We start from the raw sequence: 27,897 nt of genomic DNA on the forward strand, positions 1-27,897 counted from the left end.
TAAGAAGGTTTTGTTACTCATTGTAAGATAGATTAAAACCACTGTCACATCAGTTTGACATAACGGCACCAGTGCAGCTTCTAAACCTGACCATGAAGTTAGATATAAAAGGCTGCTTGGTGGATATGGTCTGAACTGTCAACTGGACAATATTGTAACCACAGCAAGCATAGCTCAACATGACCAGAAAGCCATGCTACAGGAGCTTTCCAAAATAAAATAAGAGGCAAGAAAGGCATGATAGTTTAAATATATTTTCACTTGTGTTGTAAGTAGCTGCAGGTTATCATTGGTTCACACCCACCACTGAATACATGTTCAAACAATAAATCCTTGAGCAAAGAAAACAGTGGGTTGCAGAGCTCAGGCTGCAGCTGCAGGTAAACAAGAGCTCTGTCTAACCTTGATGCAGTCACACTGGTTTAAAATAATCGATTATTTCCTCTCCCTTCCTTTTGCTCCATCTTCACTCTGTAGCTCATTGTGTTCCTGATACACCTTATCTACGTACAGTCAGACTTAGATGGCAGATTAATCCTGAATTAAACCTACATAATATGTTCCATCTTCTCCACCACAGAATAACTGTTAGCTTATTAGGACCTGAATATTAAACTCATATTTCATAACCAGAGCATTTTAAGTGTCTGATGCCCTAAAACATAATGGTTATTGCTTCCTCTTTATCAGAGCCTGACAATGAACATTAATGAAAATATTTCCCTAACAGCAGGACAGAGCCAGATTATTGAGAAAAATTGATATTTTGATGTCGTTAATGACTGCAATCTCTGTGAGGAGGACTGGGAAATTGCTCCAAACACTCCAGGCAGATGAAATTTTCTTCACTTGTTCCTTTCAAGCACTGATGGACAGGGAGACAGGGCAGAATATGCTTTGTGTAAAAGTTATTCATGCAATGGGATACTTATTAGCAAAGGCGGGAAAGAAAAGACATTCTCAGCTTCAGCAGATTTGGTCAATTTGTGTTAAAATGCTCTGGTTAAGGCAAAAGCACTGACTTGCCATATCTACTGAAGCAAAAGTTGATTGTAAAGGCTCTGGAATGTATAGAAATAAACACAGGCTGCTCTAAATGAAATATTCCAGGCTAAACCTTAATTTATACTTTCTTTGGTTCTGGCCAGGCAGCTTGTTGGTGCAGCAGCTAGCATTGAAGCCTCATTGCTAGAAGGTTCCTGGTTTAATTCCCCAGTTGGTATTCCCCATGTATGTGTTGTCTTAATAATATCGTTCTGTGCTTGAACACACTTGTGTATAAAGTCCGATACAGCAGGTGGGGGTATGCAGGGAGCTGGTTTGCAAATCTGTCAAGAAGAAAGAGCAATCATGGCAACCACTCAGTTCATCAACTGAACACAGACCGTTAACAATTCATGCCGGCAATGTCGTCATGTCACCACCCCAACACCATGGATGTTTTTGTAAAATCATCTTGGAGATTCTTCATATTTGCACATCTACCATGCCTATCAGAGGATGAATCTGGCCTGTGCTGTATTGCTACAATGTTTTTCAAAGATACAGGAGACGATCACAGCAGCCTACAACTTGCAGGCATCCATGAGGTAATGGACATTTTAGTCTCAACTTTAGCCAAGCCAACTCTAAGCCTTTATTCTCTTGCCAAAATCGTGATTACACTACCAAATTAGGTGTTTTATGCACCCTGCCAAACCTGGGGTCCCTGCCTTCTACAACCATGAGGTAGAACAGCTACAGACGCATTGTATTTTGACAGATTTACCCACAATGGAAAAATACCATGGATTTTGAAGGTCTGACAAAAACTAGATGACATTTTCATCTTGTTTAAGTCATCTTGACAAAAACTACACTTACTTTTAGTCAGTTTTAGTCATCACCGCCTTATTATCGGCTAGTCTTAGTCTAGTTTTGCTTATGGAACAAGGCTGTCAGCACTTTTTTAGTCATAGTTAAAGTCAACAAAATTAACACTGTTCTAAAAAGGGATTCCCCATCACAACATACAATGCTAAATGGTCATCAGTCGTAGAAATGCAAGCATGATCAGGGTTTACCATGCCAAACTATGCTACACTGTACAGAAACAACCAGGACTGCTTGGTGGAAACATACGTTGTCCGGCACTGTTCTTCAAGGCTGTAGATGGAGGCTCCTATCCTGGATTTGCCTCCATTTCTCTATAAGTCTTTTGTCTCTACTTTCAGAAGGTTTTTTTTTTTTTTTTCCCCCCAGTTTGGTTGACACGATCTAAAACACCCTTGGCTTTTTTGATAGTACTTGTCTATACAGAAATCACTTCCTATCCCCCATGTGGAGTCTTTCAATTCATATGATGCCATCTGCAAAAAACCTATAGCAAACCGGTCCCCAAGCTGGGGTTCAGGACACCCTTGGGGGTGGTGGGGGGTGGCAAAAGATCTCAGGGTGGGTGCAAGGCCTTGTTTGCACAGAGGTTGTCAAAATTTGATTTACACAAACTGACTAAAGCCATGATAAATTACTTATTAAAATATTCATAACCAGAGATTGGTAAGAAAAACATGCATAGGCCTACTTTGCTTTGGTTTTTATCAATGAAACACTTAAATTTTTTGTTTATAATGAGTCACTTGGGGGGCTCAGCTCCTCTCAGATACAGGGAGGGTAGGAACCTCTGCTACGCAGTGTGAAGATTGGTTATAGTCCCAATAGGATCAGGGCCATAGATAATAAGTGGGTGCTTATTTTACATTTATCTCAAGAACAAAACTCAACCTACAGTTGATCTGATATGCCTTCTTAAAATAAGGAAGCTTGGACATCTTGTTGGATTCCTGCTTCTCCCAGCTCACCTTTCAGGCACATGCAATATGCAGATTTTCTTCTGCGGCACATTTCAGTGAAAACTTTCCAAACTGGTTTCAAGCCGAGATGTTTCTGAGTGTTCATTTTGGATGGTTTTGCTCTGAGACCAGAGAAGTTATTCACCATCTTGTTCCTAACGGGACAGAGAAGTGAGCGAAAAAGATGAAGAGGCTGTAGTGTTTAGCTGAACAGACTCTTCTCCTGCATGTTCTCGACATTTCTGTGTCTGACACCCATGGGTTGTGAGAGAACAGGAGTGGGAGAGGCGGAGGGGGAGAGGAGAGTGTGATGTGTTTGTGTGGGAGACGGCTGGGGGCTACAGGTTCACTGTAGGACTGGCCGAGGGCAGAAAAAGAGAGGCTTTTCAAACGCCTACCCACAGACTCCTGTTCCCCGAAGCAGCCTCCCACAGAAACTCTCCATCTGCTGGAAGAGAAATTTAAATCCTAATGCAGACACTCAGAGCACAGATAGGCAGTGTTTTAATATCAGAGAGAGCTGAAATATGTATGACTATTAAACAGACTTCTTTTGAACTCAAGAGGAAAGAAATCATTATGAAAGTCATGAATACGTTTAGGCATAGAACATTAGTATTTGATCAGAAATAATGAGGAGATCAGCTGTTTTAATGAGAGGAGTTCTTCCATTTGGTCAGAATGGACTTGAATCAAAATCTTAATGTCTTGCATAATATCCTGGCAAAGTGGTCCCCCTTCACGTGCAGGATAGCCGTGACTTGTTACAGGGAATATTTAGGTGCAGGTTTCCATCTCTTTTATGTCCACCGCTTCAGTCACTCCATCTAACAAACCCAGGAAAGTTCCAGTGGAGGCGCAAAATCACAACCGTGTCGTAACCATGGCTGGCATCCCCGGGAATGTACCTATGAGACGGAGGCAGCAGCAGCGGCAGTGGTGGAAACTTGAGTAAATATATTTATGTTCTTTTCTTTCCCTAAAAACCTCTGGTGGTTAGCCGTGTCCTTTTCCGATACCTTCATACGGCTCGAGTTCCCATGGAACAACCACCGGCTGCTAATCTGCACTACAGGAAAGGCCGGGAAATCACTGCAGGAAAGGAAAATATTTACGTGTTTTCTTTGTCACCATATACCTCACATGTTTCACTCAGGAGAGAGCGAGTGAAGATCCCTGACACACTCTTTCTGAGCAAAAGGAGTGTGTGGTAGAAGCAGTGGCCACCTCAGCTGTTTACTCATGTTTTAAACTGGTTAGCAACAAGATTATGTCAGAAACAACTGAGGCAGCTAATATATGGCTGTGTGTATTTTAGAAAAATGCAGGAGTGTGCATAACAGCCCCATCATAGCTCTGCTTAAAGTAAACTTTGACTGTTAATGCAACTGTTACGTTCAGCTTTCACAAAGTCTTCACACTGATGTCTACATGCTGATATCTTTACAGGCTGTGAAGGACTTATTCTAACTTTCTGTACCATACATGGTCATTTAGGGCAGTCATGAAGTGCATTAAAAATGGCAGGACTTATTCTATTAACAGTTAAATTTTCAGTTTCAAAACAGCCTTTCCTATGAAACAGTGGACAAAATGTACTGTACAGATGACTCACTGTGTTCAGAGAGGAATCTTTTGTTGAGAAAAAGGCACCTTCCTGATGTTTAACACAAGATTAAAGATAGGCTGGAGACAAACTTGCTGTTTCACCTTCCACTCACAAAATTTTTCAGCTGTCATTAGAGTTCTTGTAAATATACTTGCCAAATAGGCCGCTGGCTGTATGGCCTTAAATTTGTGTCATGTATCATGTATTTGGTTAATCTTTACTTTAGGGTACAGGTCGCAGCATTAATTAGCTTCTTATAAGCATGCTAATTGGCAGCATGCTAACTGCTTTTTAGTCATTATTAAGGGCTTATTTGTACATTATTCTACCAGACCATTAATATGTTAATTAATATGATAATTTATTGTAAATCATATTTTTTAAATTTATTATCAATCATTTTGCAAGGCCTTAAAATCATCAGTTAAAATTTTGTAGAAGCCATGACAAAGATAGTTTGCAAAAAGCAAAACAACTCTAAAATACTTTAACTGTCAATAGACACTGGCAGTATATCAGTTATGATTATTGTTATAAGACATTATGAATAGACATGAGAGCTTATAGCTCTATAGGTGCGTTTTAATGCACTACAAGTATACTTATAATTTGTTATAGTACGACATAAATGTAGGCTTCATAGAAAGTCTTACCCATTTCTCTTACCAGGAACTGTAAAATGTTTCATTCAACTCCTACATATCAGTTGCATTTCTTGTGTGCCAAGCTGAGACAGAGAAGTGAGCGAAAAAGATGAAGCCATAATATATTACTTATGAAATTATGTATACCCAGAGATTTTGGTAAGATCTATTTTGATAACAGCAAATTAGTGAATTGTGGAGAAGGGGTGGGATTAAATATATGTGTACTTCCTCCCACTCCTTTTGGATATGTAAATCAAATTGTTGCATGTGATATTTGTTTTGTGCTATTTTGTTTAAGAGCATGACTTTCTCTCTTTTTGTATGACCACTTTGCACTCTCTTTTACATATTCAAAATATCTATCTACCTATCTACCTATCTACCTTATTACTCTGAGATACAAAGGTTTATTTAGGAGTTATTTGGACATTACTAAGAACTTACATTGTATGTTTTGTTTTATGAGATTAGACCATATTTATGCAGATCAATTAAGGGAATTATTCATGTGGTAATACCTCATAAGGGCCATGCCAAGCAAGACATATTAAGATCATTAAAATGTGAACAACTTCCTAATTTGCTATCAATGTGTAGTATTAAGGTGGTTATAAAGGAAAACTCTTAATTAACAGCCTATTAGCCATAGATACGGTCTTGTAAAATAAGGCACTAAAAAGCTCTTAATAATAACTAATAAGCAGTTAGTATGCAATAGGGCTGACAGCTTCCCATTCGAAGTGTTTGGTCAAAAAGTTGAAGTTTCACTTCTCTCCTGCTGAAGTTTTGCCAAGCCCATGCCCCATCTCTCCAGGTATCCCTCCAGCTGATCTCTCCATGACGTCTGGCCAATGGGTTGTGATATAGAAGTCTGGTCCAACCCACCAGGTCCAGGGCACCCAGTATGCAGTGAGCTGGATTAGACCCGGTAAAGCATGCAAGGTGCCCACAGAAGCTCAGCTGCTGCTCCTGTATCAGGAAGTTGACCCTTCCCATCCCTGCTCTCCTGAGCACATGGCCCTGCCAATGGTACCCAAAAATGCGCAAAAGAGAAGATGTCGCAAAAGGAGTCCAATTGGCACCTCTGGCCATCAGTTAACGTCCAGGCCTCACAAGAGTATAGGAAGACCGGGAGGACCAAGGACCAAAAGACTGACTTTTGTCCATATGCTCAGATACTGGAAGTGCCACACAGCCATGTGCAAGTCCAAGTCTGTGGTTGATCTCAGCCTTGCAATCAGCGGATCAATGGATAACACTGCCAAGGTAGGTGAACTGCCTTACAACTTCCACGCTCTCACCATTCACAGACACAGATTCGATGGCAGCATCCAAGGTATCCCCAAATGCATCGGCAAATGCCTAGATCTTTGTTTTGGCCCAAGAGATGTGCAAAGTCCAGATCAGTGATCTGGAAATCATCAAATGGCACTCCACAGTTCGCTACCCCTGTTACCCGCCTCATTATCCAGTCCATACAGGTACCAAAGAGCATAAGAGGAACGGATTTGGGATCCCACAGAGCTCTAGAATTCTCAAGAGGACATCCCTGAACACTTTGTCAAACACCTTTTGAAAGTCAACATGGGATATGTACTTGACAAAAGACTAAACGAATACAGTCATGGACACTCGGCTGAAAGGCACTTATTAAATTAGTTGTTTTTAAAATCCTATTTTCATTATTTCTTCAGGTTCAAACATAGACTTCTGAGACAGATTTTATCTTCCATTATCTGGTTAGACAGACGTTTGTCTCTGTGAAGTGACAAAAACACATCATAAAGATGTAGAGAACTGTCAATTTGGTTCAACAATCTTCACAATTAACCTGTGGGGCAATAACAAGGGCATGATCTCTCCTATCCATTCTCACTCAAAGACCTGATTAGATTTGAAAAATTATGGATCACATGACAAATTCATCAGTCCCTTCATGCCTTGCTTGTGAATGAAATAACCCAACAACTCTTTCCCTTCTGAAATGTCTTCAAACTTTGCGTAAATATCAACTCTGACTCAAGGATGAACTGAATACATTTTGGTAGCCCAAGGATAAGGGCGAGAGCCATCCCAGCTTCCAAAGTGATTTTTCTGAGAGGAATCTCAATTGTCAGATTTTGTCTTTTGTTTTTGTTTAAGGGTTTGATAGGACAACCCCTGGTCCATGTAATGTTATTTCATTATGAATCTAAACCTCTGTTCATTGGCTATAAACTGGGCAAGATGGGGTTAAAAAAAACCATCAGTATTGTTTTCCTGCGTCACCACAGTGGGACAAACAGCAGACTTCACCAGCAGCAGCTCACAGCCAGTATTAATATCATAACCCTTTATTCAAACAGCAGATGGCTGATCTGAAGTCATATCTGCCTCTGCTGTCATCATCCCCTCCTGAACTTCATTCACTGAGCTGAACGGAGCATGCAGCGTTGTCATGGTAACAGTGTCGGTGTTGACAGTGACGATGACGGTGGTGGTGGTTTTAGAGGGGGATGTCTGAGTACTTTCGGTTGTGCCTACCTGTGTGGGCTTGTCTGAGTCTGGCAGTGAGAGTAAATGTGTGGATGAACACGCCGGCTCAAACAAGCCTGAATTCCACAGAAGAGCTACCTGTGGTATAAACACACAAACAAAACTACACACTGACACTCACACAAGGGCTGTTTTAATTTTCCAACACATGTAACCTATAAAAATAATCTAGCTTTAAGTGGCTTTAGAGTCTCTCTATACTTTGCACAAATAGTCTATTTCCTGGTTTATGAACTGTCTGTAGGTTTGACTAAGTTAATTTTTTTTACATACTTTGGTGAAAAATGATTATAAGCTAAATGAAAAGGTTAGCCCATAAACTAAAGAGTGATTACAGTCGAAGCTAGAAAAGCACTCGGAGAGCGCAGACCTCCGCCAAGGCAGCTCAGCCCTATCTCCCAATAGTAACGAGTCCTTAAAAAATTTCTGGATCCAGACGGTGATCCAGATAAATCCCAAAATCTAATCAGTTCTTCCTTATGCCATTTCTGACATTTCCTGATAATTTCATCAAAATCCGTCGACAACTTTTTGAGTTATGTTGCTAACAAACTAACTAACTAAATAACTAACAAACCCTGTAGCGCCACATTATGTAATAACGCCTCATTATGTAATAATGTCATACATGTTCAATTCAGTATGTAATAACGCCACATTTTGTAAGCCACTAAGCGGTTAGGGTTAGGGCAAGGTAGTAGGGTAGGTGTTTAGTCTAGGGCAGTGGTTCTCAAATTGGGGTACGCATACCCCTGGGGGTACGTGAAGGCACTCCAGGGGGTACGTGAGATTTTAAAATATATTCCGGCTATTTCAGAAAACCGCGTCTTTCTATGCATGTCAGGAGCGACACGATTTTGCGAGTACATTACCTACATTCTAAAATCACATTTGTGCTGTGAACGTCTGCTGTGTGTTTTCTCTGTCCTCTAAAAAACAGTGATATTTATTGGAGCGGAAGATAAAAGGTTTCTCCCTCCCTGTCCTTCACTCCATGCCTAACGCAGCACTTTTACGCACAGCCAGGAGGTCAGAACCGTTTTGTTTCACTGTTTCATTCACTGTGCCAGCCAAGTTTGTAAGAGGAGGAACTGACTTTTCATTGATTCTATGTCAAATATGATCAATAAGAGTAATAGGGCACAGCTGAGGGTCGCTGTGAGAGGAGTTAACTCGCCCACAGCCCACAGATTGGCTCACCTGTTTGTGTTCCAGACTGGTCAGAGGAGTAAGTTCAGTGAGCTGGTTGATCCGTAGCATTTATAAGTCATATGCCTGAGGTCAGAGAAGACTGTGTTGGTAAATATTTCACTGGAATAAAGTCCTGTTAGTTTAGAAACAGACCCAGCTGTGCGAGTAGCGCATTTGCGCTCATGTGGACATGTCGGGCTGCCTGCTGCCTGTCTCCCTCTCTACCAGGCTACATGAGGCAAAAACACAAAAACTGACTACAGACAGTTATGAGGACAGGACAAATATCAGGTGGTGTTAGAGAGGAGGACGTTTTTGTTCCTCTGTCTGCCTTAAAAATTGGCACCACCACCATGTGCGCTCGTCGGAGCGAAACTTTGAAAAAATATCTGCAACAATATTGCGCTCCGAAATGGTGTTGCAGGTATGAAAGCTTGCATTGATTCGCTACAGGTTTGAAAATAAATATTTTGTGTGAATAATTTGCATGAAAAATTTGAGTCTGGCGTGTAAGTACTTAAGTTTATGAAGTGGAGTTCATGTTTTGTAAATTAATTAAATTTAAAGACCCTAAAACCCCCTGATTCTCCCCCGTTGGCAGAATGGTTTGACCCACACTGGCACATGCCTGTCAATCACTGTATTCACAATCTCTCCATTCATAAAAAGGTTCATGATTTATTTTTGTGAGGAAATGCTGATCTATAACTAAGTTCATGATTTCAGTTTGAGAAGAGATCTTTATTATGATCCCAAAAAGGGGCACTAAGCTGTCTTTTTTATAATTAGTTAATTATTTACAGGTTTTTAGTTCTTTCTAGCTCTATGTTTATATTCCCAAATTGTTCCAGAGAGACCACTGCAGCTGTCCAGCATTTTGCACACCTCTGGGTTTAAACGGTTTTATGCCTTTCCACTCACTGTTTTCAATACATTAATTTGAATTCCCACATTTAGTGATGAGAAGATGTGCCATGAATTTAGTCAAGCATTTTTAACATTTAAAATGTTTGGAAAAAAATATTTGTAATTTGAAAGTGTTTATCAGTTACAAAGTTTGATAAATCAGACGGCTGTCACAGCACTCTTTAATGTCTCTCTTTTTGGCCAAAAAGCTTTGCACTGTTTAGGGGGTACTTGGCCGAAAAAATACTTCACAGGGGGTACAGAACTGAAAAAAGATTGAGAACCACTGGTCTAGAGCCCTGAAGGGGGGTTAGGTTTAGGTTTAAGTCACTAAGCGGTTAGAGTTAGGGCAAGGTAGTTGGGTAGGTCATACCTTGGAGCCCACTCTAAGTCCTATGGTTAGGGTTGTTACATAATGTGGCATTATTACATAATGTGGCTTTACGAACCCTGCCGATCACATAACCTCCTTGGTGGAGGTGACTATGGCTATCACAGCTTAACCCTTTGGGCGCCAGAGTTTTTTCAAGAAAATATTCAATTTTGATATCAAGATTTTAAAAGGCTGTAGCTTGAAAGTGGTTAGAGATAAAGGCATACTGTAAATGAGAAAAATTTTCAGTATGACCCAAACTTTGTGACATCACCAGGCAGCCTCCACCGCCATTGGATGTGCGTTTTCTCTTACGGCTTGTACCAAGTCTCTGGGAGTAAATTTAGTCATCTACTTTGCATATTCTGACATCACCAGGCAGCCTCCACCACCACTGGCTGTGCGTTTTCGCCCATGGCTTCTCTTCTAGGCTTCTACTCTGGGCTTGTACCACATCTCTACCTCCACAGTATTTTGCAAACCATGGTGACTGTAGACATGTCAGTACACAAATTTTGTCATTTTTGAAAAGAAAACAACTCACTGCTGTTGTCATCAAGTTCTGATAAAACTTTAGCAGCATCCACGCTTATGTCTTCCGCCATGATTGAACCGCTCTCTTGCTGCTGCTTGCATACATCACGACTCTGGCACACCCGAAAATACTGCCCCTTGTTGCTGAATGATCCTGTCACTTTCTAACTGGGCCCAAACGTTTCAGATGGGAGCTTTGCCAGATGGATTTGCCAGTGAGAAACACAGAAACAGGCGTATCCATCTGCTTTGCAAGGTTAGATACATTTTGCATTCATCTGGGAAATCTCTCATAGAAAGCATTTGAGAAGGGCAGGACTTTCTAAAAAATCTTTGGGCATTGGACAACATTTTGCCTGTCACATTCATGACGGACAAACCAGAGCAACAAGACAAAAGGATATTTTATGCGTGCACCTCTCTAGAGCTGACAGGTTGCTGCTGCTGTAAATTGTTGATGCCTGACATATAAAAATGACGCCAAGTCTGGTCAGGGCCAAGCATAAATGTCTTCTCTGCCGAGAAAAAAGCGTGGTTCTCTGCCCTTGTTTTAAAAAGATAAGTGGTCCAGTTCTGACAAAACTGCCGCTGTGGCTAAGTCTGAGCTAATCACTCCACTAGCAGCCACTGTATACAACCACTCACAGTGCAACTAACCTTTTCCTCTGTAACTCTCAAAAACTCATACCAAAGCAGGTTGGCAAATGAGCTGGAACATCTTTCCTATCATTAAAAGCTTTAAGAGTTGTTTTTATTATTTACATGATGCAGACACGTGGTCAAATTTATGCTATACTAGAGCTGTGTCTTAGCTAGTCACTGCACTGGAGGAAGCCATAGCAAACAGCGTTGAGAACAACTAAACCCCACCTGTAGCTAGTAACTTGTTCACCTCTAGCTGATTGGTCCAAATAGCGTTTTCCACGCTTCATTAATTGCCATTAGATGTCACTACTTCTCTGTGACAAAGCTCTGAAAGTATAGTCAGTCACATACAGACCCACATGTAGGGCTGACCCCAGCAGTCAGCCAAAAGTTCATTGTTAGTGTAGTTGGATTTAATAATAGCTAAAGGATTATAAATAAACAAATTTACTCTGAGGATGTGAATTTAAGTGATTTAAGTCTAAGAACTTTAAAACTATACTTATTCTATCCTCTTCAACAAAGAACAGCAGCTGTGGTGACTCCAGTGTAGGAGTCCCCAAATCAGCATGTATCACAACACATATCACATCATGGCCTCTGTATCGTAGTATGTATCCTTTCTTGAGGCTGTGGAAATTAGCCAGCGCTAATTTTAGTATTAGTTTACTAAGTAATTCTTTCTTAAGTGTAAGATGAAAATGAAAAATAATTAGTGGGCTAAATTTATAAGTTTATAAGTTAAGTCCAGTAGATCATCTTTGATGCTATGGTATCGAATCAGGCACTGGTATTGTAACAAAATTCCAAATTCTGGTAGTGTGACAATTCTTAGGTTGTTTTCACACCTCATAGTCTGGGGGACTTGGTCTGTCTTGGAATGGAAAGTGCAACATTGTTGCACTTTCCTTTGGTTTGGTTCACATTCACACTGCTCTTGGTCAAACAGACCAAAGCGTCTGAACACCTACAACCTCTATCTATTAGGGGCACAAACGGCGGCCAAAAAGAAAAGAAGGCATAGAAGAAGATGAAACCGGAAATCCATCTCCTTCCACTGGTCTTTGTGCATTACGAGCAGGCAGCGAGGCAGTGAGCTGTCCAGCGTGTCGTTCTTTACATGAGATGAATAAATCAGCACAGACTATGACATGTTGCTATGGCTACACAGACGCCAAGCGAGATGCCAACATGTATCTGAGTGTATTAAATAACATATAAATTCATATATCATGATGCTTTATGCCACTTCCTGCCTTTGGTCCACAAGTTGGTCTGCTTTGCTTTCGCACCTCAAATGAAGGGATGCGGACCAAGACTCCCTGTTTTAAAGAGGACCAGAGTCCCCTTGTTTGATTCGCACCAGAGTTCTTGTGAACTTTCATACCACTCCAAATGAACCAGACTATCTGGGTAAAATGGTACAGAGTTTGTTTAAAGCAGACTAAACAGCTCTGGTGTGAATGCGCCCTTAAGTGCACTACTGTCAGTTTAAAGTAATAAATGAGGGAAACTAAGGTTTATAAATTTGGGACTTTATGTTTCCTGATAAACAAACCTCTATGGAACCGGGAATGCAAAACCAAGGTAAGTGTGAACCCTGACCTCTGTGAACTGCTACATTATTTGATAAGAGGTATAGAAAACCTTTTATTTACTTGAAGTTAGCATTTTTTGTCAGGGCAGCAAAAAACTTAAAAGGAAAAAGGCCCAAAATTAATATTTTGGGGTGTATAAAAAAGCTAGAAAAAGTAAGTTAATTTGCTGCTCTGACTGCTATGATAATGAATGACATCCAACCAAGAACCACACCTCATAATCTCAGTTTCAGCAGCACATTTCTCAACCACCCATTCATACTGCTGTCTGCAGTGCTGCTTTAAGAAGTGCTGTTCTGAGGAGTCCTCAGTGATGGTTATTTGGATGAATGATCTCATTTCCATTTCTGAACCCTTGAGCTGAAATCGAACAGCGCCAAGGCTTCACTGTAACCACTGTAGCGAGTATAATCCTTCTCCTTCGTTCTGCGTGCTGTGATTATGAATGAATGCTGTGATCTCCCCTCCTTGCTGCACATGACTCTGAGACGTCTCGGTTGAATCACAAACCACGTGCAGCTGAGGATTACACTCTAAAAACCAGTCATGGTAACCATAAAGTGATCTCCTTGGTTGTTACGCGGGCACACACAGATGCTCTGGAACCAGAGTGACAACAAGACTATTTTTAGATCAGGCTGCCCACACACCAACGAGTGTACAGCGGGGGGATTGTGTGTGCTTGTAATGTGTGAGTGAGGAGCTGACAAACATCCAGCAGCGTCCAGGTGGTGGGACTGAGAGCATGGAAAGCAGAGTGAAACGGGGGGAAAGCTGTGGAAAATTAAACTGGGCCTTCAATACGAGGGGTGACCACAGCCACTTGCACAGACCCTCACACAAACAGCAGCTTTGGCACCTGCACATCCAGGGAAAAGACACTTATGTAATCCGGTCAGAGATATTCCAGCAGTGTTTCCAGACTCATGAATGGGTGGCTGAGGCTGAGTGAGTCTGTGTTTCGGAGCGTGTCGGAGTCCTTGAGGTAGACGAGGCATAAATTAGTCTCAGTGAGTGACAGTCAGACTTTGGCCTGGTGCTTACCTGCCACCTCAACTATGTCTCCAGGAACAATGTCTCTTGCTTTGATCCTCTGCACGGCTTTGCGGTTCATGCGGTAAACCTTCCCCATCTCTGGCTCGTACTCCTTCAGAGCCTCAATGGCATTCTCAGCGTTTCTCTCCTGATGGGAGACAAAACAAAGTGAAAGCTATGCCAAAGACATTTACTGTAAATAGTTGTTTTACTCAAAAGCTCTTAAAAAAGGTTATTTGGTGTCATGATATAATACAAAAATGTAGGAAGTAATCAATAAAAACAGACCAGGGTAGTCATACACCAAGCCATTATCAGCTGACAGCCAGCTGATCCCTATTATAACCTCCCAGATCCCACAGTCACAGCTCTTTCTCTCAACACAGAGGTGTATCTATATATTATGGATTATCACTGATGCTGATACACCAGGATGCTGCTTTTGGCAAAGCTTTACCTCCTCCACCCAAGCCTCCTCCTTTATAGAAAAAATCTTACTGCACCCATATTCAGATTCATGCTATGTTTTAGTTGCTTTAAACTAATTTATTGTATTCAGTACATATTGTCATAAATGGATCTACCCATATGGAGCTTTCTAGCCATGTGCTCTCTGGAAAGTCAAAGCATGCTGCTTGACTAACCCAGGGAGCTCCTTTTGAACAGTCTTCTCCACCAAGTAGAACTGTATATCCATTTTGCAATAAAATTTTAAAATGTATGATCAGAGTGTTCCTGACTGAACTGTAATATAAGTTGAAATTATTCTAAGTAGGAATGCTCGCAATTAGCTAAACAGTTGAAGTGGCATCCTGTAGCTGTTCTTCACAAGACAGTCTGGCTGCAGACTGTCAACACTGACGGCCACTCACACAGACAGTTCATTTGAAATTCTCAAAGTGCCATAATGTGCCGTACAATACATTTCCAATTTTAGATTTGCTTTATAAATTCAACTTTATTCATAAACAAAGTGAAGCAGTTACATTCCTGAAATAACAACACTGCAGATTAGGGCTGGGCAATTATGGCAATAATCACAACCACGATTAATTAAACTTTTTTCCTCGATTACGGTGGATTGGGGTATCCATTTTTTTATATTTATGAAAGTCATTCCGGCAATAATGTGGCTATTTTAATACCTCGGCATATGGTATTATCGCTCATTCCTAGCTGGAAGCCTAGCAGAGTTACCTCGGGATCAAATGATCCCTCGTCTCCCTTTTCCCCCCTCTCTCTTTCTCTCCATGTCTCTATGCCTGATAACTTAGCTGATTTCTTTACCCTATTGTACGAAGATAAATCAAAATAAGAATCCACAACTATTATTATACAGTATACGAATGTGAGTCAACGTGTGCTTCAAAACAGATAAATATCGACTTCAATTTATGATATCCACGTTGTGCAGCCTGGTGAGCTCCGTCTTGCTGCGAATTCACTTTATAGGAAGCTTACAAAAAGTCATGGACTACTTTAGAGCTTGAAATAACTAAACATCGATAAACTTCATCTACATCTCCCAAAAAAGGGAGTTAAGAAAAATTATGCTCTACTTTGCTGCCACAGCGCGCAGCTGTGGTTATTAATAGCCTAAACGTGAACATTTCTCATCACTGACCTACACACAGAAAGAAGAATTAGCATGTTTAATAAACTCACAATACCGTGGATAACATTACAGCCAGCAGTGCACATAAACACTTTGACTTTTGAGAGGACCACACCGCGTACCGTGCCAGGGAGCCAGGCCATTGCACACCGTGCACGAGTTTAAATACTCTGATATAGCCCTGAGCACCTTTGCCAAAATGAAATGAAATCATAAGCAGGATTTCATTCATCATGTTAAAGCATCTTCACACACTAGCAGGGGTGCTGCTGGTGGAGCGGGACACATTTTTTCACAGCATTTTTTTTTAAAAACCTGCACTTATCACATGGCACCTTCTTAATGACAGTAATTGAAGCAATACTGTGGCTATTTTTTTAATATCCCGGTATACGGTATTACCATATTACTGCCCATTCCTGCCTCCCCAATTCCCCCCCTTCTTCATAGGCTACACACACAGCAGTAACTGTGTGTGTAGCCTATGAACTGTGTTTCTTTGAGTGTTATCATCAGTAGAGCATGGATAAAAGACACCATATGAGACTCCATGTTTTCTGCAACATTTGGAGGACAGACTAGTCTTTTTTTTTTTAATTGTAGAGCATTATCAGACAGTTTTAGCCTTTGTAACCCTGTAAACATGCTGTAAAAGAGACAGAGTAACTCCTGAGAGTACTATTTACACAGTCCGACAGGATGAAAGGCGGATCTCACCTGCCACACTCCGATAACAGCGTTGGCGATGAGGATAAGAAGAATGACAAGAGGCTCAACAAAGGCGGTGGTTGTCTCCTCTCCCTCTTCAAACAGAGCCAATACCTAAATAAACACGGAGAACATGGAAAATTAGCAGACATTAAACATCCTCAAGCCACATGGTGATTTCACTTATCATCCAAATGACCATTATGTGTTCATGCTAATGGATATTACACCAGTTGTAATCAAAAGTCCTGCTTGTGTTTGATATTTGTACAATATAAATCAAATTGATAAGACAAAAAAATGCACTGTATTATCTGTACACCCAACTATGAACCAAATATAGGTTTTGGATAAAACTGATTCAAGTCATCATCATGATATTAACTTACAGTATTAATTTCTATGATTCTGAATCAATTCAAAATGTTCAAAAATTTATGTTAAAACTGAAATGAAGTGCTGTGAAAAAGTATTTGCCCCCGTCACACTTAAATGTTTCAGATCATCAAACAAACTTCAAAGTTACACAAAGATAACCCGAGTAAATACAAAATGCAGTTTTTAAATGATGATTTCATTTATTAAGGAAAAAAAAACATCTAAACCTGTCTGGCCCTGTGTGAAAAAGTCATTACCCCCTTTGTTAACTTTAATTCACCATATCTTTTGGAAAGCTGAGTGCAATTTCACTGGACACACCTAGGCCTGATTACCGCCAGACCTGTTGAATCAAGAAATCACTTAAAGAGAACCTGTTTGACAAAGTGAAGCAGGCTAAACGATCTAAAAAAGTAGCACACCATGGCACCATCTAAAGAAATTCAAGAACAGATGAGAAACAGTCACTGACATCTATCAGTCTGGGAAGGGTTACAAAGACAATTCTTAGACTTTGGGTCGCCAGCTAACTATGGTGAGAGCTATTACCCACAAATGGGGAAAACTTGGAACAGTGCTGAACCTTCCCAGGAGTGGCTGGCAAACCAAAACGTCTCCAAGAGCGTACTGACGACTCATCCAGGAGGTCACAAAAGAACCAAGAACAGTGTCTGAAGACCTGCAGGCTTCACTTGACAGTTAAGGTCAATGTTCATGATTCAATAATAAGCAAAGAGACTGGGCAAAAAAATGCGTGTTAAACGTTTCACGAAAAATTAAATGTAGATGTGCTAAGACAAAAAAAAAAAAAAAAAAACGATAACAACTTGCAAGATACAAGATTAAGTGGTGATAACATGCATAGGTTTAAAACATTGGTAAGGTTAAAACACGAGGAGAAACCGCCAGAGGAAGACAACAGGCGATCTCACATCATCTGCTAGTCCTGTAAGCACACGTCACTGCAATGTACTAGAGAGGAAAAGATCAGTCTGATAACAAAAACGGTGACCAATGATACACTACATTTATTCAAACACTCCTCTCTCTTTATTCTCCCATATCAGCTACTTGATTTTTGTATTTTCTTGATATGAATGGCTGCTCCACAGTCTGCAGTAAATCTCTGACTTCCAGGTGATAAAGTGTGTGCTCTTTTCACACTCTAGCACTCCAAACACAAAGACTCTGAAATGACCAGAGGCTGGAGGTCTGTTCATCTGCAGCAAATATATTCAGAGGCTGTAAACACTTCAAACTGGACTTTACTACAAGAGAGGGATACTGCAGAGCTCAGAGAAGCTCATACATAGTGCCATTTACGAGGAAAAGTTGGAATCTTTTATCAAATAGGGCTTTGGACATTTGGAGGAAATACAATAAAATGATGCAACTTTCCCTTTTTCTAATGAGGATGTCTCCAAAAGACTGATATTCAGGCTAGTTTCATATTCAACAGCTGCCTTCTCTCACACTGCTGATCACACAGTCCTCCTGTCAGATTAAAAAAACTGAATAATGGTACTGCACTACCGTAATTTCAATCCCAACACTAGCTATTCCTCTGAGACACTGGTGTCCCACAAGGTTCTAGTCAAGGTCTCATTGAACATGTTGAATTAGGGGTCTACTCTTGGCAAATATAATATCTTGTTTAACTGTTATGCACATGATGTGCAGAATTAAATGATCATGACATCAAGAGGAAAGGGTTTACTTTACTTGATTGTCTTAGAAACATCGAAACATGGATGACTTTTAATTTTCCTTGGAAAAAAAGAAACAGAAGTTCTTGTACGCAGACGCTCTAAGCTGTTGGATGCGGGTACTCTCAGCCCTCTTGCCTTTATTCTTCAGTAAAGAATCTTGGAGTTTATTTTGACAGCCTTTTTGAATTTGACAGGTCGATCTCTACTGTTGTTAAGTGATACATAACCTGTAGTACACACGTACCGCACCATGTTTTCTCAGGGCTAACTGGTCATGTGACACTGTACATCACATCCTGAGACCTATAAATATGAAAAAAGTGTTTCCATTGCACCTTTTTTTTTTGCACTTTGCAGATACACTTTTGTGATATATACTATATCGAAACGTCTGATACATTAAATGCAAAAAAAAAAAAAAAAAAATCATGGTAATTTGATGACACTCATGCAGAAAACAAAGTAATGTTTAAAAATCCTTCTAATACAAGTCTTGTATGTGACTATTCTTGATTGTGCGAGGCTGTGCTTTAATCAATCTTCTTCAATAGCTATGTTTACATGGACCACTGGTAACCTGAGTAAAAATGCCTGATCGGAACGAAAACGCTTCATACACACACTCCATTCGCAATGAAATCTTCTGATCCGGCTCATTCTGAATGAAATTTCATTCTGAACGAGAGGGGTGGTTTATATCAATCCTCATTCTGATCAGCGTCTATGAAAACACTTGATCTGATCACCTCTCCCCGTTTGGGGTGTGTTTGTCTTACCGCGCCTGTCTGCCCCACGTGACATGACGTCTTTCTGCGTCCTTATTCCCCTGTCTGAATAGACAGCAGCAATCTGACAGCTTAAGCATGCTGCTTGAACAGGGGAAGCACCAGAAACATCAGAACTGTCTGCAGCACACGATAAAGGTCTATTTATAAGCACAATAAAGTAGAAATAAAGATAATATAAAGTACAGGCATGAGTAAGTAGAACAAACCAATATTTTCACGTGGGGATGAGTTAAAAAAATGAGTGAGCGATCTGACGGTGTAAAGCAGGGTTCCCCACAAGGTTATAATAGTTTGGGGTATTTCATTAGTTTTTTTAAAATTTTGTTTTATTTTTTCTTTCTGCGTCATACTTACGTTCAGTTTTAATAAGTTTTTACTGTGGGTTTATTAGTTTAGTTTAGTTTTTATTTTGGAAATATGCTTTGTTTCAGTTTAATTTTTATTAGTTTTAGTGTTAGTTTCAGTTTTTCTCAGATGAATGTCAGGCCTGAGTGACTGCGATACATTTTTTAAAACATATTTAAACAGGCTACTCTTCACTTTTTATTAATTTATATAAAGATGATGTTTGAATACAACTTCAGACATAAAGGTACCACTGTGTGAGGTCTTAACCAATCAAATCAGGCCATTTTCACTCTCTGGACTTGGATGTAGGTGCCAGTCAGTGTGGTTGTGTCACAGACTAAAACTAAGGAGATTTTGTCTCTAATTTTATTTTATTTTAGTTAGTTCTGTAAGCGCACTAAACTGTTTTTATTTAGTTTCAGTTTCCTAAAAAGATTTTAGAATTTTAGTTTTAGGTATTTAGTTAGTTTTAGTTAACTATAATAACCTTGATTCCCTAATCACTCTATTACGAAATATTTCAGGGTCAGAAAGCCGAGGGCCAGACATTGGATTTTTTTTTTCACCCATGACACCATTTAAACGTCTTGGATGTTCGCAGATATAATCTAAACAGGGCAGGCAGAAATATGCTGTCCTTGTATCAAAATTTTTTTCACTTTAACGTTTTCAGGATCCACTGATGCTAGATTTATAAGACTGGAATATTCATTATCAATATACATTCAGCATGCCTTTTTATGGCTTTAAAACAGAAAGCTGTTGACCACAATATCTGATCTGACCCTGAAATTATTTCACCCGACCTGGGATCAGTGCACAGAGTCCAGAGAGAGCTTGTAGAACTACAAACCCTCACATACTAAGTGAAAACTTGACTGTGAAGCACATATGAGCCCTCCAGTCGTTTTTTTTCGCATATACTTTCTATTAGAATCCCCCTTACACCTCTGCATGTGTCATGAACTGACCCATCTCTGTGCATAATTTTGGATGTCTTTCAGCACTGCACCAAGTCATAGGACAGCCTGTGTCCAGATGAGGATTAAATTTTTGGTTATAAAAAATTGTTTTTACCTTTTGATGAGACCTGTAGTTATAATACGTCACAGTAAAGATGTCCCGCATTTCTTCTCGACATAAAATTATATCATATGTAAATTAAACTAGCTGATATTAGTTTGGCATTCCATATTTCTATAATGAGGCATTAAACCAGACTGACATTGAACAGAATCGCTCACCAAAGTGAGATGCGATGTCTGCGATTGGGGCTGACATACTATTACATGGGAAAAGTATTTGCTATCATGAGAGCAGCTGTTTTAATCCCACACAGGGATAGAAGTTTTTAAAAGGCAAAAACCTCTGCCTCTGATATTTGTTAAAGTCTGAGATGGAGAAAACTAGTCAGAAGTGCTGAGATGATGTTGCACTTGCGCTGGTGTGCGCTCTGCTGTGAAGTTCCTCTAAAGAGGGTTCCATGTACCATACTTAACTCATTTATTGCATAGTATCATGACCTTTCCTTACTATAATTATCCCCGCCAAGGAGGTTATGTGATCGGGTGGTTTTGTTAATTAGCGTGTTTGTTTGTTCGTTTGTTTGTTTGTTAGCAACATAACTCAAAAAGCCATGGACGGATTTTCATGAAATTTTCAGGAAATGTCAGAAATGGCATAAGGAAGAACTGATTAGATTTTGGGACTGATTCGGATCACTGTCTGGATCCAGGATTTTTTTTAAGGATTCATTATTATTGGGAGATAGGGCTAATGGCGGAGGTCTGCGTCTTCAGATCTCCATTCACCAGTGCCCCGTCAACCTGCTCTCAGTTCCAAGATTCCTTCTCAACTGTCGACACCCTGACGACAACAGGTAAACTGCATCCCTAGGACACGGGGATCAGACTTATCCAGTTACTCATTACATTACTTGATTTTGCACATTAAACTCAATTTTTTGGTGCCTGTATTGTCAGTCTTACAGTGTTTGTTATAACAATCTGGTCCACTTCATAATACAACACAAACCACAGACTACCAACTGTAAATCTTATCACTAAGTCAACATTATCAAACATGTTTGATATTTTTATAACGCCAATACTGAAGAAAGACTGCCTTAAAACTGCTCGGATCAAGTTTTATGACCACCTTACACCAAACTACTGAGCTCACAGGAGGGTGCTGCAACCTTAGCAAGACTATTGATTTTACTCTAACTTTGGATTTTGTCTGCGACTTTGAAATCACTTGAAAAGCTGTCAGGTGTAAGGCCGGTATAAGGAGTCTGAGGGCAGTAGGGTTGCCACAAGCCCCTGCTCATGCTGTGGATGTCCTAAGGGCCCGAAAAACGCCGGTGGTCTCCGGGCGAATCACCAGAGGTGAAAAGGCCTAGACAAAAGAAATGCTGTTAAACTCGACCTTGGCTGCAGAGAGACAGACGTATGTGGAAACATATGTAAAACTTACACCCTTAAGTTTTTTATTTTTATGCTATTTTATTAAGTATTTTTGTGTCATATTTATAATTTAAGGCACTTTGGTAAAACTTGGTTGTTTTAAAGCAGCTATACAATTAAAACTAACTTCACAAGTAAAAAGTTTAGTTTTTATTAGGGCTGTCAAAATTGACGCATTGATGCGGATTAATCTATCATCATGATTAATCTGATTAAAAATCTCAACACAATTAACCCATCTACAGCGCAGGATGAGTCAAAATCCCTGTAACGTCTCTGGCAACGCATTACGGGCAGTTTGTCCAAGTAGGGTTACCTCAAGCATGCTGCCGTGCAGGCGCAAATGGGCTGTTGATCCAGTAGTGACCAACCAACTTGATATGGAAGACGCTAAACAACACATTGGCCCTCTCGATGGGAAATCTGAGAACAATAAAACCCAAGACGAAAGTCGACCGACATAAAGTATTATGCACATTCTGCAGGAAGGAGTTTTCTTTTCACCGAAGCACTTCCCGCTTAAAATACCACATTAACGTTCATACGTTCATTGGGGATTCTGCTAGCACTTTGGCTAACGCGTCGCCAGGCTTGCGACAACCACCCTCACAGAACGCCAAATTTAAAAGGGAGACTATGAATAAAAGTGAATATTTTTCACCAAATTGATCCGTTTTTTTTTTTTTAATTTGACATTACCAGCTGCTTACTGGGTGCCAAACATGTCTGGCCTGGCTACATTTCTTGATTTAAAAATTTGGCTCAGTTGAATTTGTAATTGAATAGCCCTGGCATAAATATTCTATTCTTTCTTGAGTTTGCTTGCTTATGCAAAATGAAATGCGATTAATATAGATTAAAAATGAATGATATTTAATCATGATTAATCTAAATTAATCCACAGCAACCCTGTGATTAATCTGATTAAAAATTTTAATCGTTTGACAGCACTAGTTTTTATTCATCTAAATTAAACTGTCAACACGAGTGATGGATACAATCGATGAAAGACCAAAATGAAGAGAATGAAGTGTCTGTTTAGGTAACTTGAAGTGGAAGGACACAGTCATGAATGGAAAGAGAAAAATCAACCCTGCAGGAAAAAACTAGCTCTTTAGAGGAATTAAACTCTTAGAATGACATGACATGAACACCACCTTTCTTATGGAGCTTTGATTTGCAGGAGCATGTTCTGTAGCCCAGCACAGTTCAGATTCAGCACACACAGGTAGGAAAATTAAACACAAATTAACATTTACACAAGGCTCCTGTAGGATCTTGTTGTGCCTTTTGCACGGTGTGTTTTAAATAAATGTGTACAAGACAATGAGGCTTGAAATGCTTGAATGACACGTCAGTCAACAGTTCAAATACTGAGACTGAAATCTGTCTCACAGAAAACTTGTTTGCTTTTTTTACTTGCATGTTTACATTTGCAGAGAAAGGAATGTCTGAGTCATTCTGAGTGTAATATCTTTTCTCAATATAATTAGCCTACGTGAAGCATCTTTGACCTTCCCCTGTAATTACTGTCTCTGTCTTGAGATCTGGTTTTAGATTCCGGTAATATCTGATGATGATAAATAAATTTGTGAAAACATCACTGAGTAATACTCAATTAACATAACCTCGTAGCTTTTTTGTTTTCCGACCTTGAACAGCGTCTGAAACATGATTTTCTCCTGTGCTTTAACTCGTTTGAAAATGTTGGCTTGTGCACTTAAATGTTGTAGGAGTTCCTGTGTTTTACTTTTGATACTGTGAGTCGTAGATATGACTTCAGCTTGCTTTATCTTATATCATATAAGCCCGATTTTGGGTTAAATTGCCCCCACTTCAATTGTGGAGGTCATATTTACTAAAATCAAAAGCTATTTCAATCAAGAACTTTTTAACAGGCCAAGTTACATGTTCACATAGGAACCCTTCTTTGATATCACCTTCACAAATCTTGCATCCATTGAACTTGGGAGATTTGGAGAATTTCTGCTTGAATTTCTTTGCAAGATGTCAGAATAGCCTCCCAGAGCTGCTGTTTTGATGTGAACTTCCTCCTACCCTCATAGATCTTTTGTTTGAGGATGCTACACGGGTTCTCAATAGGGTTGAGGTCAGGGGAGGATGGGGCCACACCATGAGTTTCTCTCCTTTTATGCTCATAGCAGCCAATGACACAGAGGTATTCTTTGCAGCATGAGATGGTGCATTGTCATACATGACTAAAATTTTGCTATGAAAGGCATGGTTCTTCTTTTTATACCATGGAAGAAAGTGGTCGGAAACTGTATATACTTTGGGGAGGTCATTTTCACACCTTCAGGGACCCTAAAGGGACTATCAGCTCTCTCCCCATGGATCCGGCCCAAAACATGACTCATCCCCCTCCTTGCTGACATCGTAGCCTTGATGGGACATGGTGGCCATCCACTACTCCATCAGTCTGAACTATCCAGGGTTGCACGGCACTCATCAGTAGACAAGACTTTGAAAATGAGTCTCCATGTATTTCTGGGCCCACTGCAACCATTTCTGCTTGTGAGCATTGCTTAGGGGTGGCTGAATAGTAGGTTTATGCACGACTGCAAGCCTCTGGAGGATCCTACACCTTGAGGTTGGTGGGATTCCAGAGGCACCAGCCGCTTCAAATACTTGTTTGCTGCTTTGTAATGGCATTTCAGCTGCTGTTCTCTTAATCCAATGAATTTGTCTGGCAGAAACCTTCCTCATTATGCCTTTATCTGCACGAACCCATCTGTGCTCTGAATCAACCACAAATTTCTACACAGTACGATGATCAAGATTAATTTTTCATGAAATATCTAATGTTTTCATTTCTTGTCCTAGGCATTACACTATTTGACACTTTTCAGCAGCAGAGAGATCCTTCTTCTTTCCCATATTGCTTAAAACCTGTGGCCTTCTTAATAATGTGGAACGTCCTCCTTAAATAGTTTTTCCTTTAATTGGGCTCATCTGGCAAACTAATTATCACAGGTGTCGAGTGAGACATAATACATCCATGAGTTTAATCTAAAAACAAAAAATTCATTGTCTGACATTAAAATCCAATTTGCATAATATGTGGAATGTGGTGTAGTACCGCACTGAAAAAAGAACATGTTTAATCAGTAGTTAAGGCCTTTGCACACTGAGTCAGTTTTTCCATCACAATTTTTCGCACACTGAAAAGGAAAATCGAGCTTATGTTGTTCTAATCATGTTAGCACACTGATCACTTTAAACACTGTCATTTGCCGGTGTATTGTGTGGATATAACCATAGAAATATAACAGATAAAGGCATAAGTTTGTACCCTACTCACAGGCCATAACAGATTGAATTAAAATGTTGCTGGCCATCTCTCCAACTTGGCTCAGTGCTTTGATGCATGAGAGTGTGCTGTATGAAGCTCTCTGTCTGGATGAATGCATCCAGCTGGATTTTAAAGGAGTGACAGAGCCACAGGCTTGCAATACAAGAATTTGCAATATTCTACAAATTTTTGCAGTGACAGCAAATAAAAATGCATCTGACTCAGTGTGTAAGGTCCGAGTGCAAAATGGGTTTTTTTTGGATGATTGATCAGAAAAACAGGCATCTGAAAATAACAGACCTAGTGTGTAAAGACCTTTTGACTTAATGAAGCATAAATTTTTAAATCAAACTGATTCAGAAACGGTAGTTCACTGCCTTCCTTTTTAAATTTCCCCGACGTGAACTGAACAACAACTTCCAGAGCATCTGGAGTGACTGAGCTGTCACTTATAAACTCATTGGCCAACAGGGATACACCTCAGAAAAACCAGCCCACCATGTAACATTTATGTCAGAACTGCCAAAAAACCCTCAAGAAACGCTAACAAAGGATCACAGCGCAAATGCAAAACTGAATAGTGAGAGCAAAAGTCTGATCACTAAGAGAGAAAGATGTTTAAGATTAATAGTCTGTTTGCAATTTCAAATTTGTCCTCCTGATGTGAACCTTTTTTTTTGCTTGGATCACTTTGTTCTGTCCGATACCAAATAAGTTTTGTTTGATTTTTTTCCTACTCAAAATACATCCATACAGAAACTCATCCAGTGGATGAGGGTGCATGTTTGGTTGGAGCAAAACTGCAGCAGAATTTGCAAGTTATTATTCACCATTATTCCTCCCCTGAAATACCCTATAGTTAAAAAAAAGTCCATTCACTTTAGAAGTTACCAGCAAACTCCACCAATCAGAGATTTTGCTGGGATATCCTAGAATTGTGGGATATTGTAGGCTTTTTTTTTTTTTTTACCCCAAAATTGCAACGATACCATGTGTTTTATTAAAACAAGGTTGGTAACATACAAACTTCTGACTTCTACAGGAGCATATGCCTTCTCTGCCTTGAAAAGTTTGACATTATGGCTAATAATCATATCTGAAAAGCAGCATAGATAGACTGTAAAATGTTGGGATGGATATAGCACAAAAGAGGAGCGGGCTTATCTTATCCCTCCTCCTCCAAGTTCTCTCTATGATGTGTTAAAGTCATTTTTAAATTCCAGGGTAGCTGCACCTCACAAGTACTGTGGTTTAGTTACTGTTTAATTAAAAGTTAAGGTCTCAATAGCATCTCCACAGAGATGGCACATATTCTTTCCAATCACTCTTGTGTTACTAGAGTTGTCACCTCTCTACAGCCATAAATAGTTTATAATGACAGCTGAGTTTAACGGATTCTGAGAAGGTGTCAAAATGGCATCTACTGTCAGCTGTTATAATGAGCAACAAAGACCATCCTGTGGAAATCATAATCCACACTGTAACATAAAAACTGACTCCACGTTTGTGCTATCAATGGTAGAGAAACTAGAAAGAAACAAAGAGAAAGCTGGAGATAATGTGGATCTTCATCTCCCTGATCTGATGGGGCTTATCAAATGATAAAAGAGTATATTCTCCACAGAGTATTGAGCAGAGGAGAGCACGTCACACAGCCTGAGCCCGGTCGATAGCTCATCATTCCACATCATTTGGGACGCTAAATCTCCCCCACTGACTGAGCTGAGGGCAACAAAGGCAGTCCTCTCAGTGAGGAGCGATTCAAAAGGCTCTTCATTCAGAGCATGGCTTCGATATCCAACTGCTGCCTTCACTCTGAATGGAAGCTCAAACAGAGAAATTTCTACAGTGTGCATGAGGAGGAAATTCATCTTCTGGCTTTTGACAGTTCAAAAGAAAAAAAGGAACTGAATTTCAGCACCAAAATAAAACATTTCTGTCCTCACAATCAAACTGAACACAGATAGCAGACAGATGGCACATGAACGTCTCCAGAGTTTTAGAACAAAAGAGCAAAATGGAAAATTTATATCAAACTAATCAGGAAAAACACTCTTAAGGTCACCTTTTGATAAATTTTCTTTAAACTGAAAAGGCCTGTTATCTAATTTGACCACGGCTTGACTTTTAAGCCCTTCCTGTACTCTACCCCCTCTTGGTGATGAGGGGATGCGGACAATAAAATTTAAAGTTCAGCCCTGATTCTTTCTCCAGCTCAAAGGGAGGAAGTGTTCTGATTGTTTCAGGTCGTCAAGTCAAACTTTATTTATAAAGTGCATTAAAGGGAAATGTGCTTTACTTTCAATCAATCAATTAAAACTATCAATCTTAACCTGATATGCCAGATAGACTGTTTGACATTTCTATGGCATTAGATTCATTTAACATCCATGTGTTTGGGAGGGACAGAACCTTTCAAACAAGTCCCATTAACTACCAGCTAATCAGAGTAAAAACACATAATGTAGGAGGCATGCACCACTGCAGAGAGGTCAACTAAGCAAGCTCAGGCAGCAGTCGCTGCGTGAACACTTATTCTTCACTATCAGTGGAGCCAGTCTGTAGATCAAAATCTTTCAAGCTTTCAGTGCAGCTATTTGCACTTTTGAATTAAAGAAATGCTGGTGAGTTCTGATAGAATTGTGGCTGTAGTTAGATCCACACTTAAC

General features: G+C 39.9%; 1 protein-coding gene across 2 annotated transcripts in view; it reads right to left on the reverse strand.

Moving 5' to 3' along the window:
- The window catches only part of atp2a3 (ATPase sarcoplasmic/endoplasmic reticulum Ca2+ transporting 3), a 124,540-nt gene that overhangs the window by 52,079 nt on the left and 44,564 nt on the right, over window positions 1–27,897 (reverse strand). For both annotated transcript variants that reach the window (XM_041801272.1, XM_041801271.1), the window contains exons 4-5: window positions 16,237–16,341; window positions 13,914–14,052 (exon numbers count right to left, since the gene is read on the reverse strand). In XM_041801272.1, coding sequence (XP_041657206.1) covers window positions 13,914–14,052; window positions 16,237–16,341 — 244 coding nt within the window. The remainder of the gene's footprint in view (window positions 1–13,913; window positions 14,053–16,236; window positions 16,342–27,897) is intronic.

Source organism: Cheilinus undulatus, linkage group 12 (genome assembly GCF_018320785.1).
Source record: "Cheilinus undulatus linkage group 12, ASM1832078v1, whole genome shotgun sequence".
Classification (NCBI taxonomy): domain Eukaryota; kingdom Metazoa; phylum Chordata; class Actinopteri; order Labriformes; family Labridae; genus Cheilinus; species Cheilinus undulatus.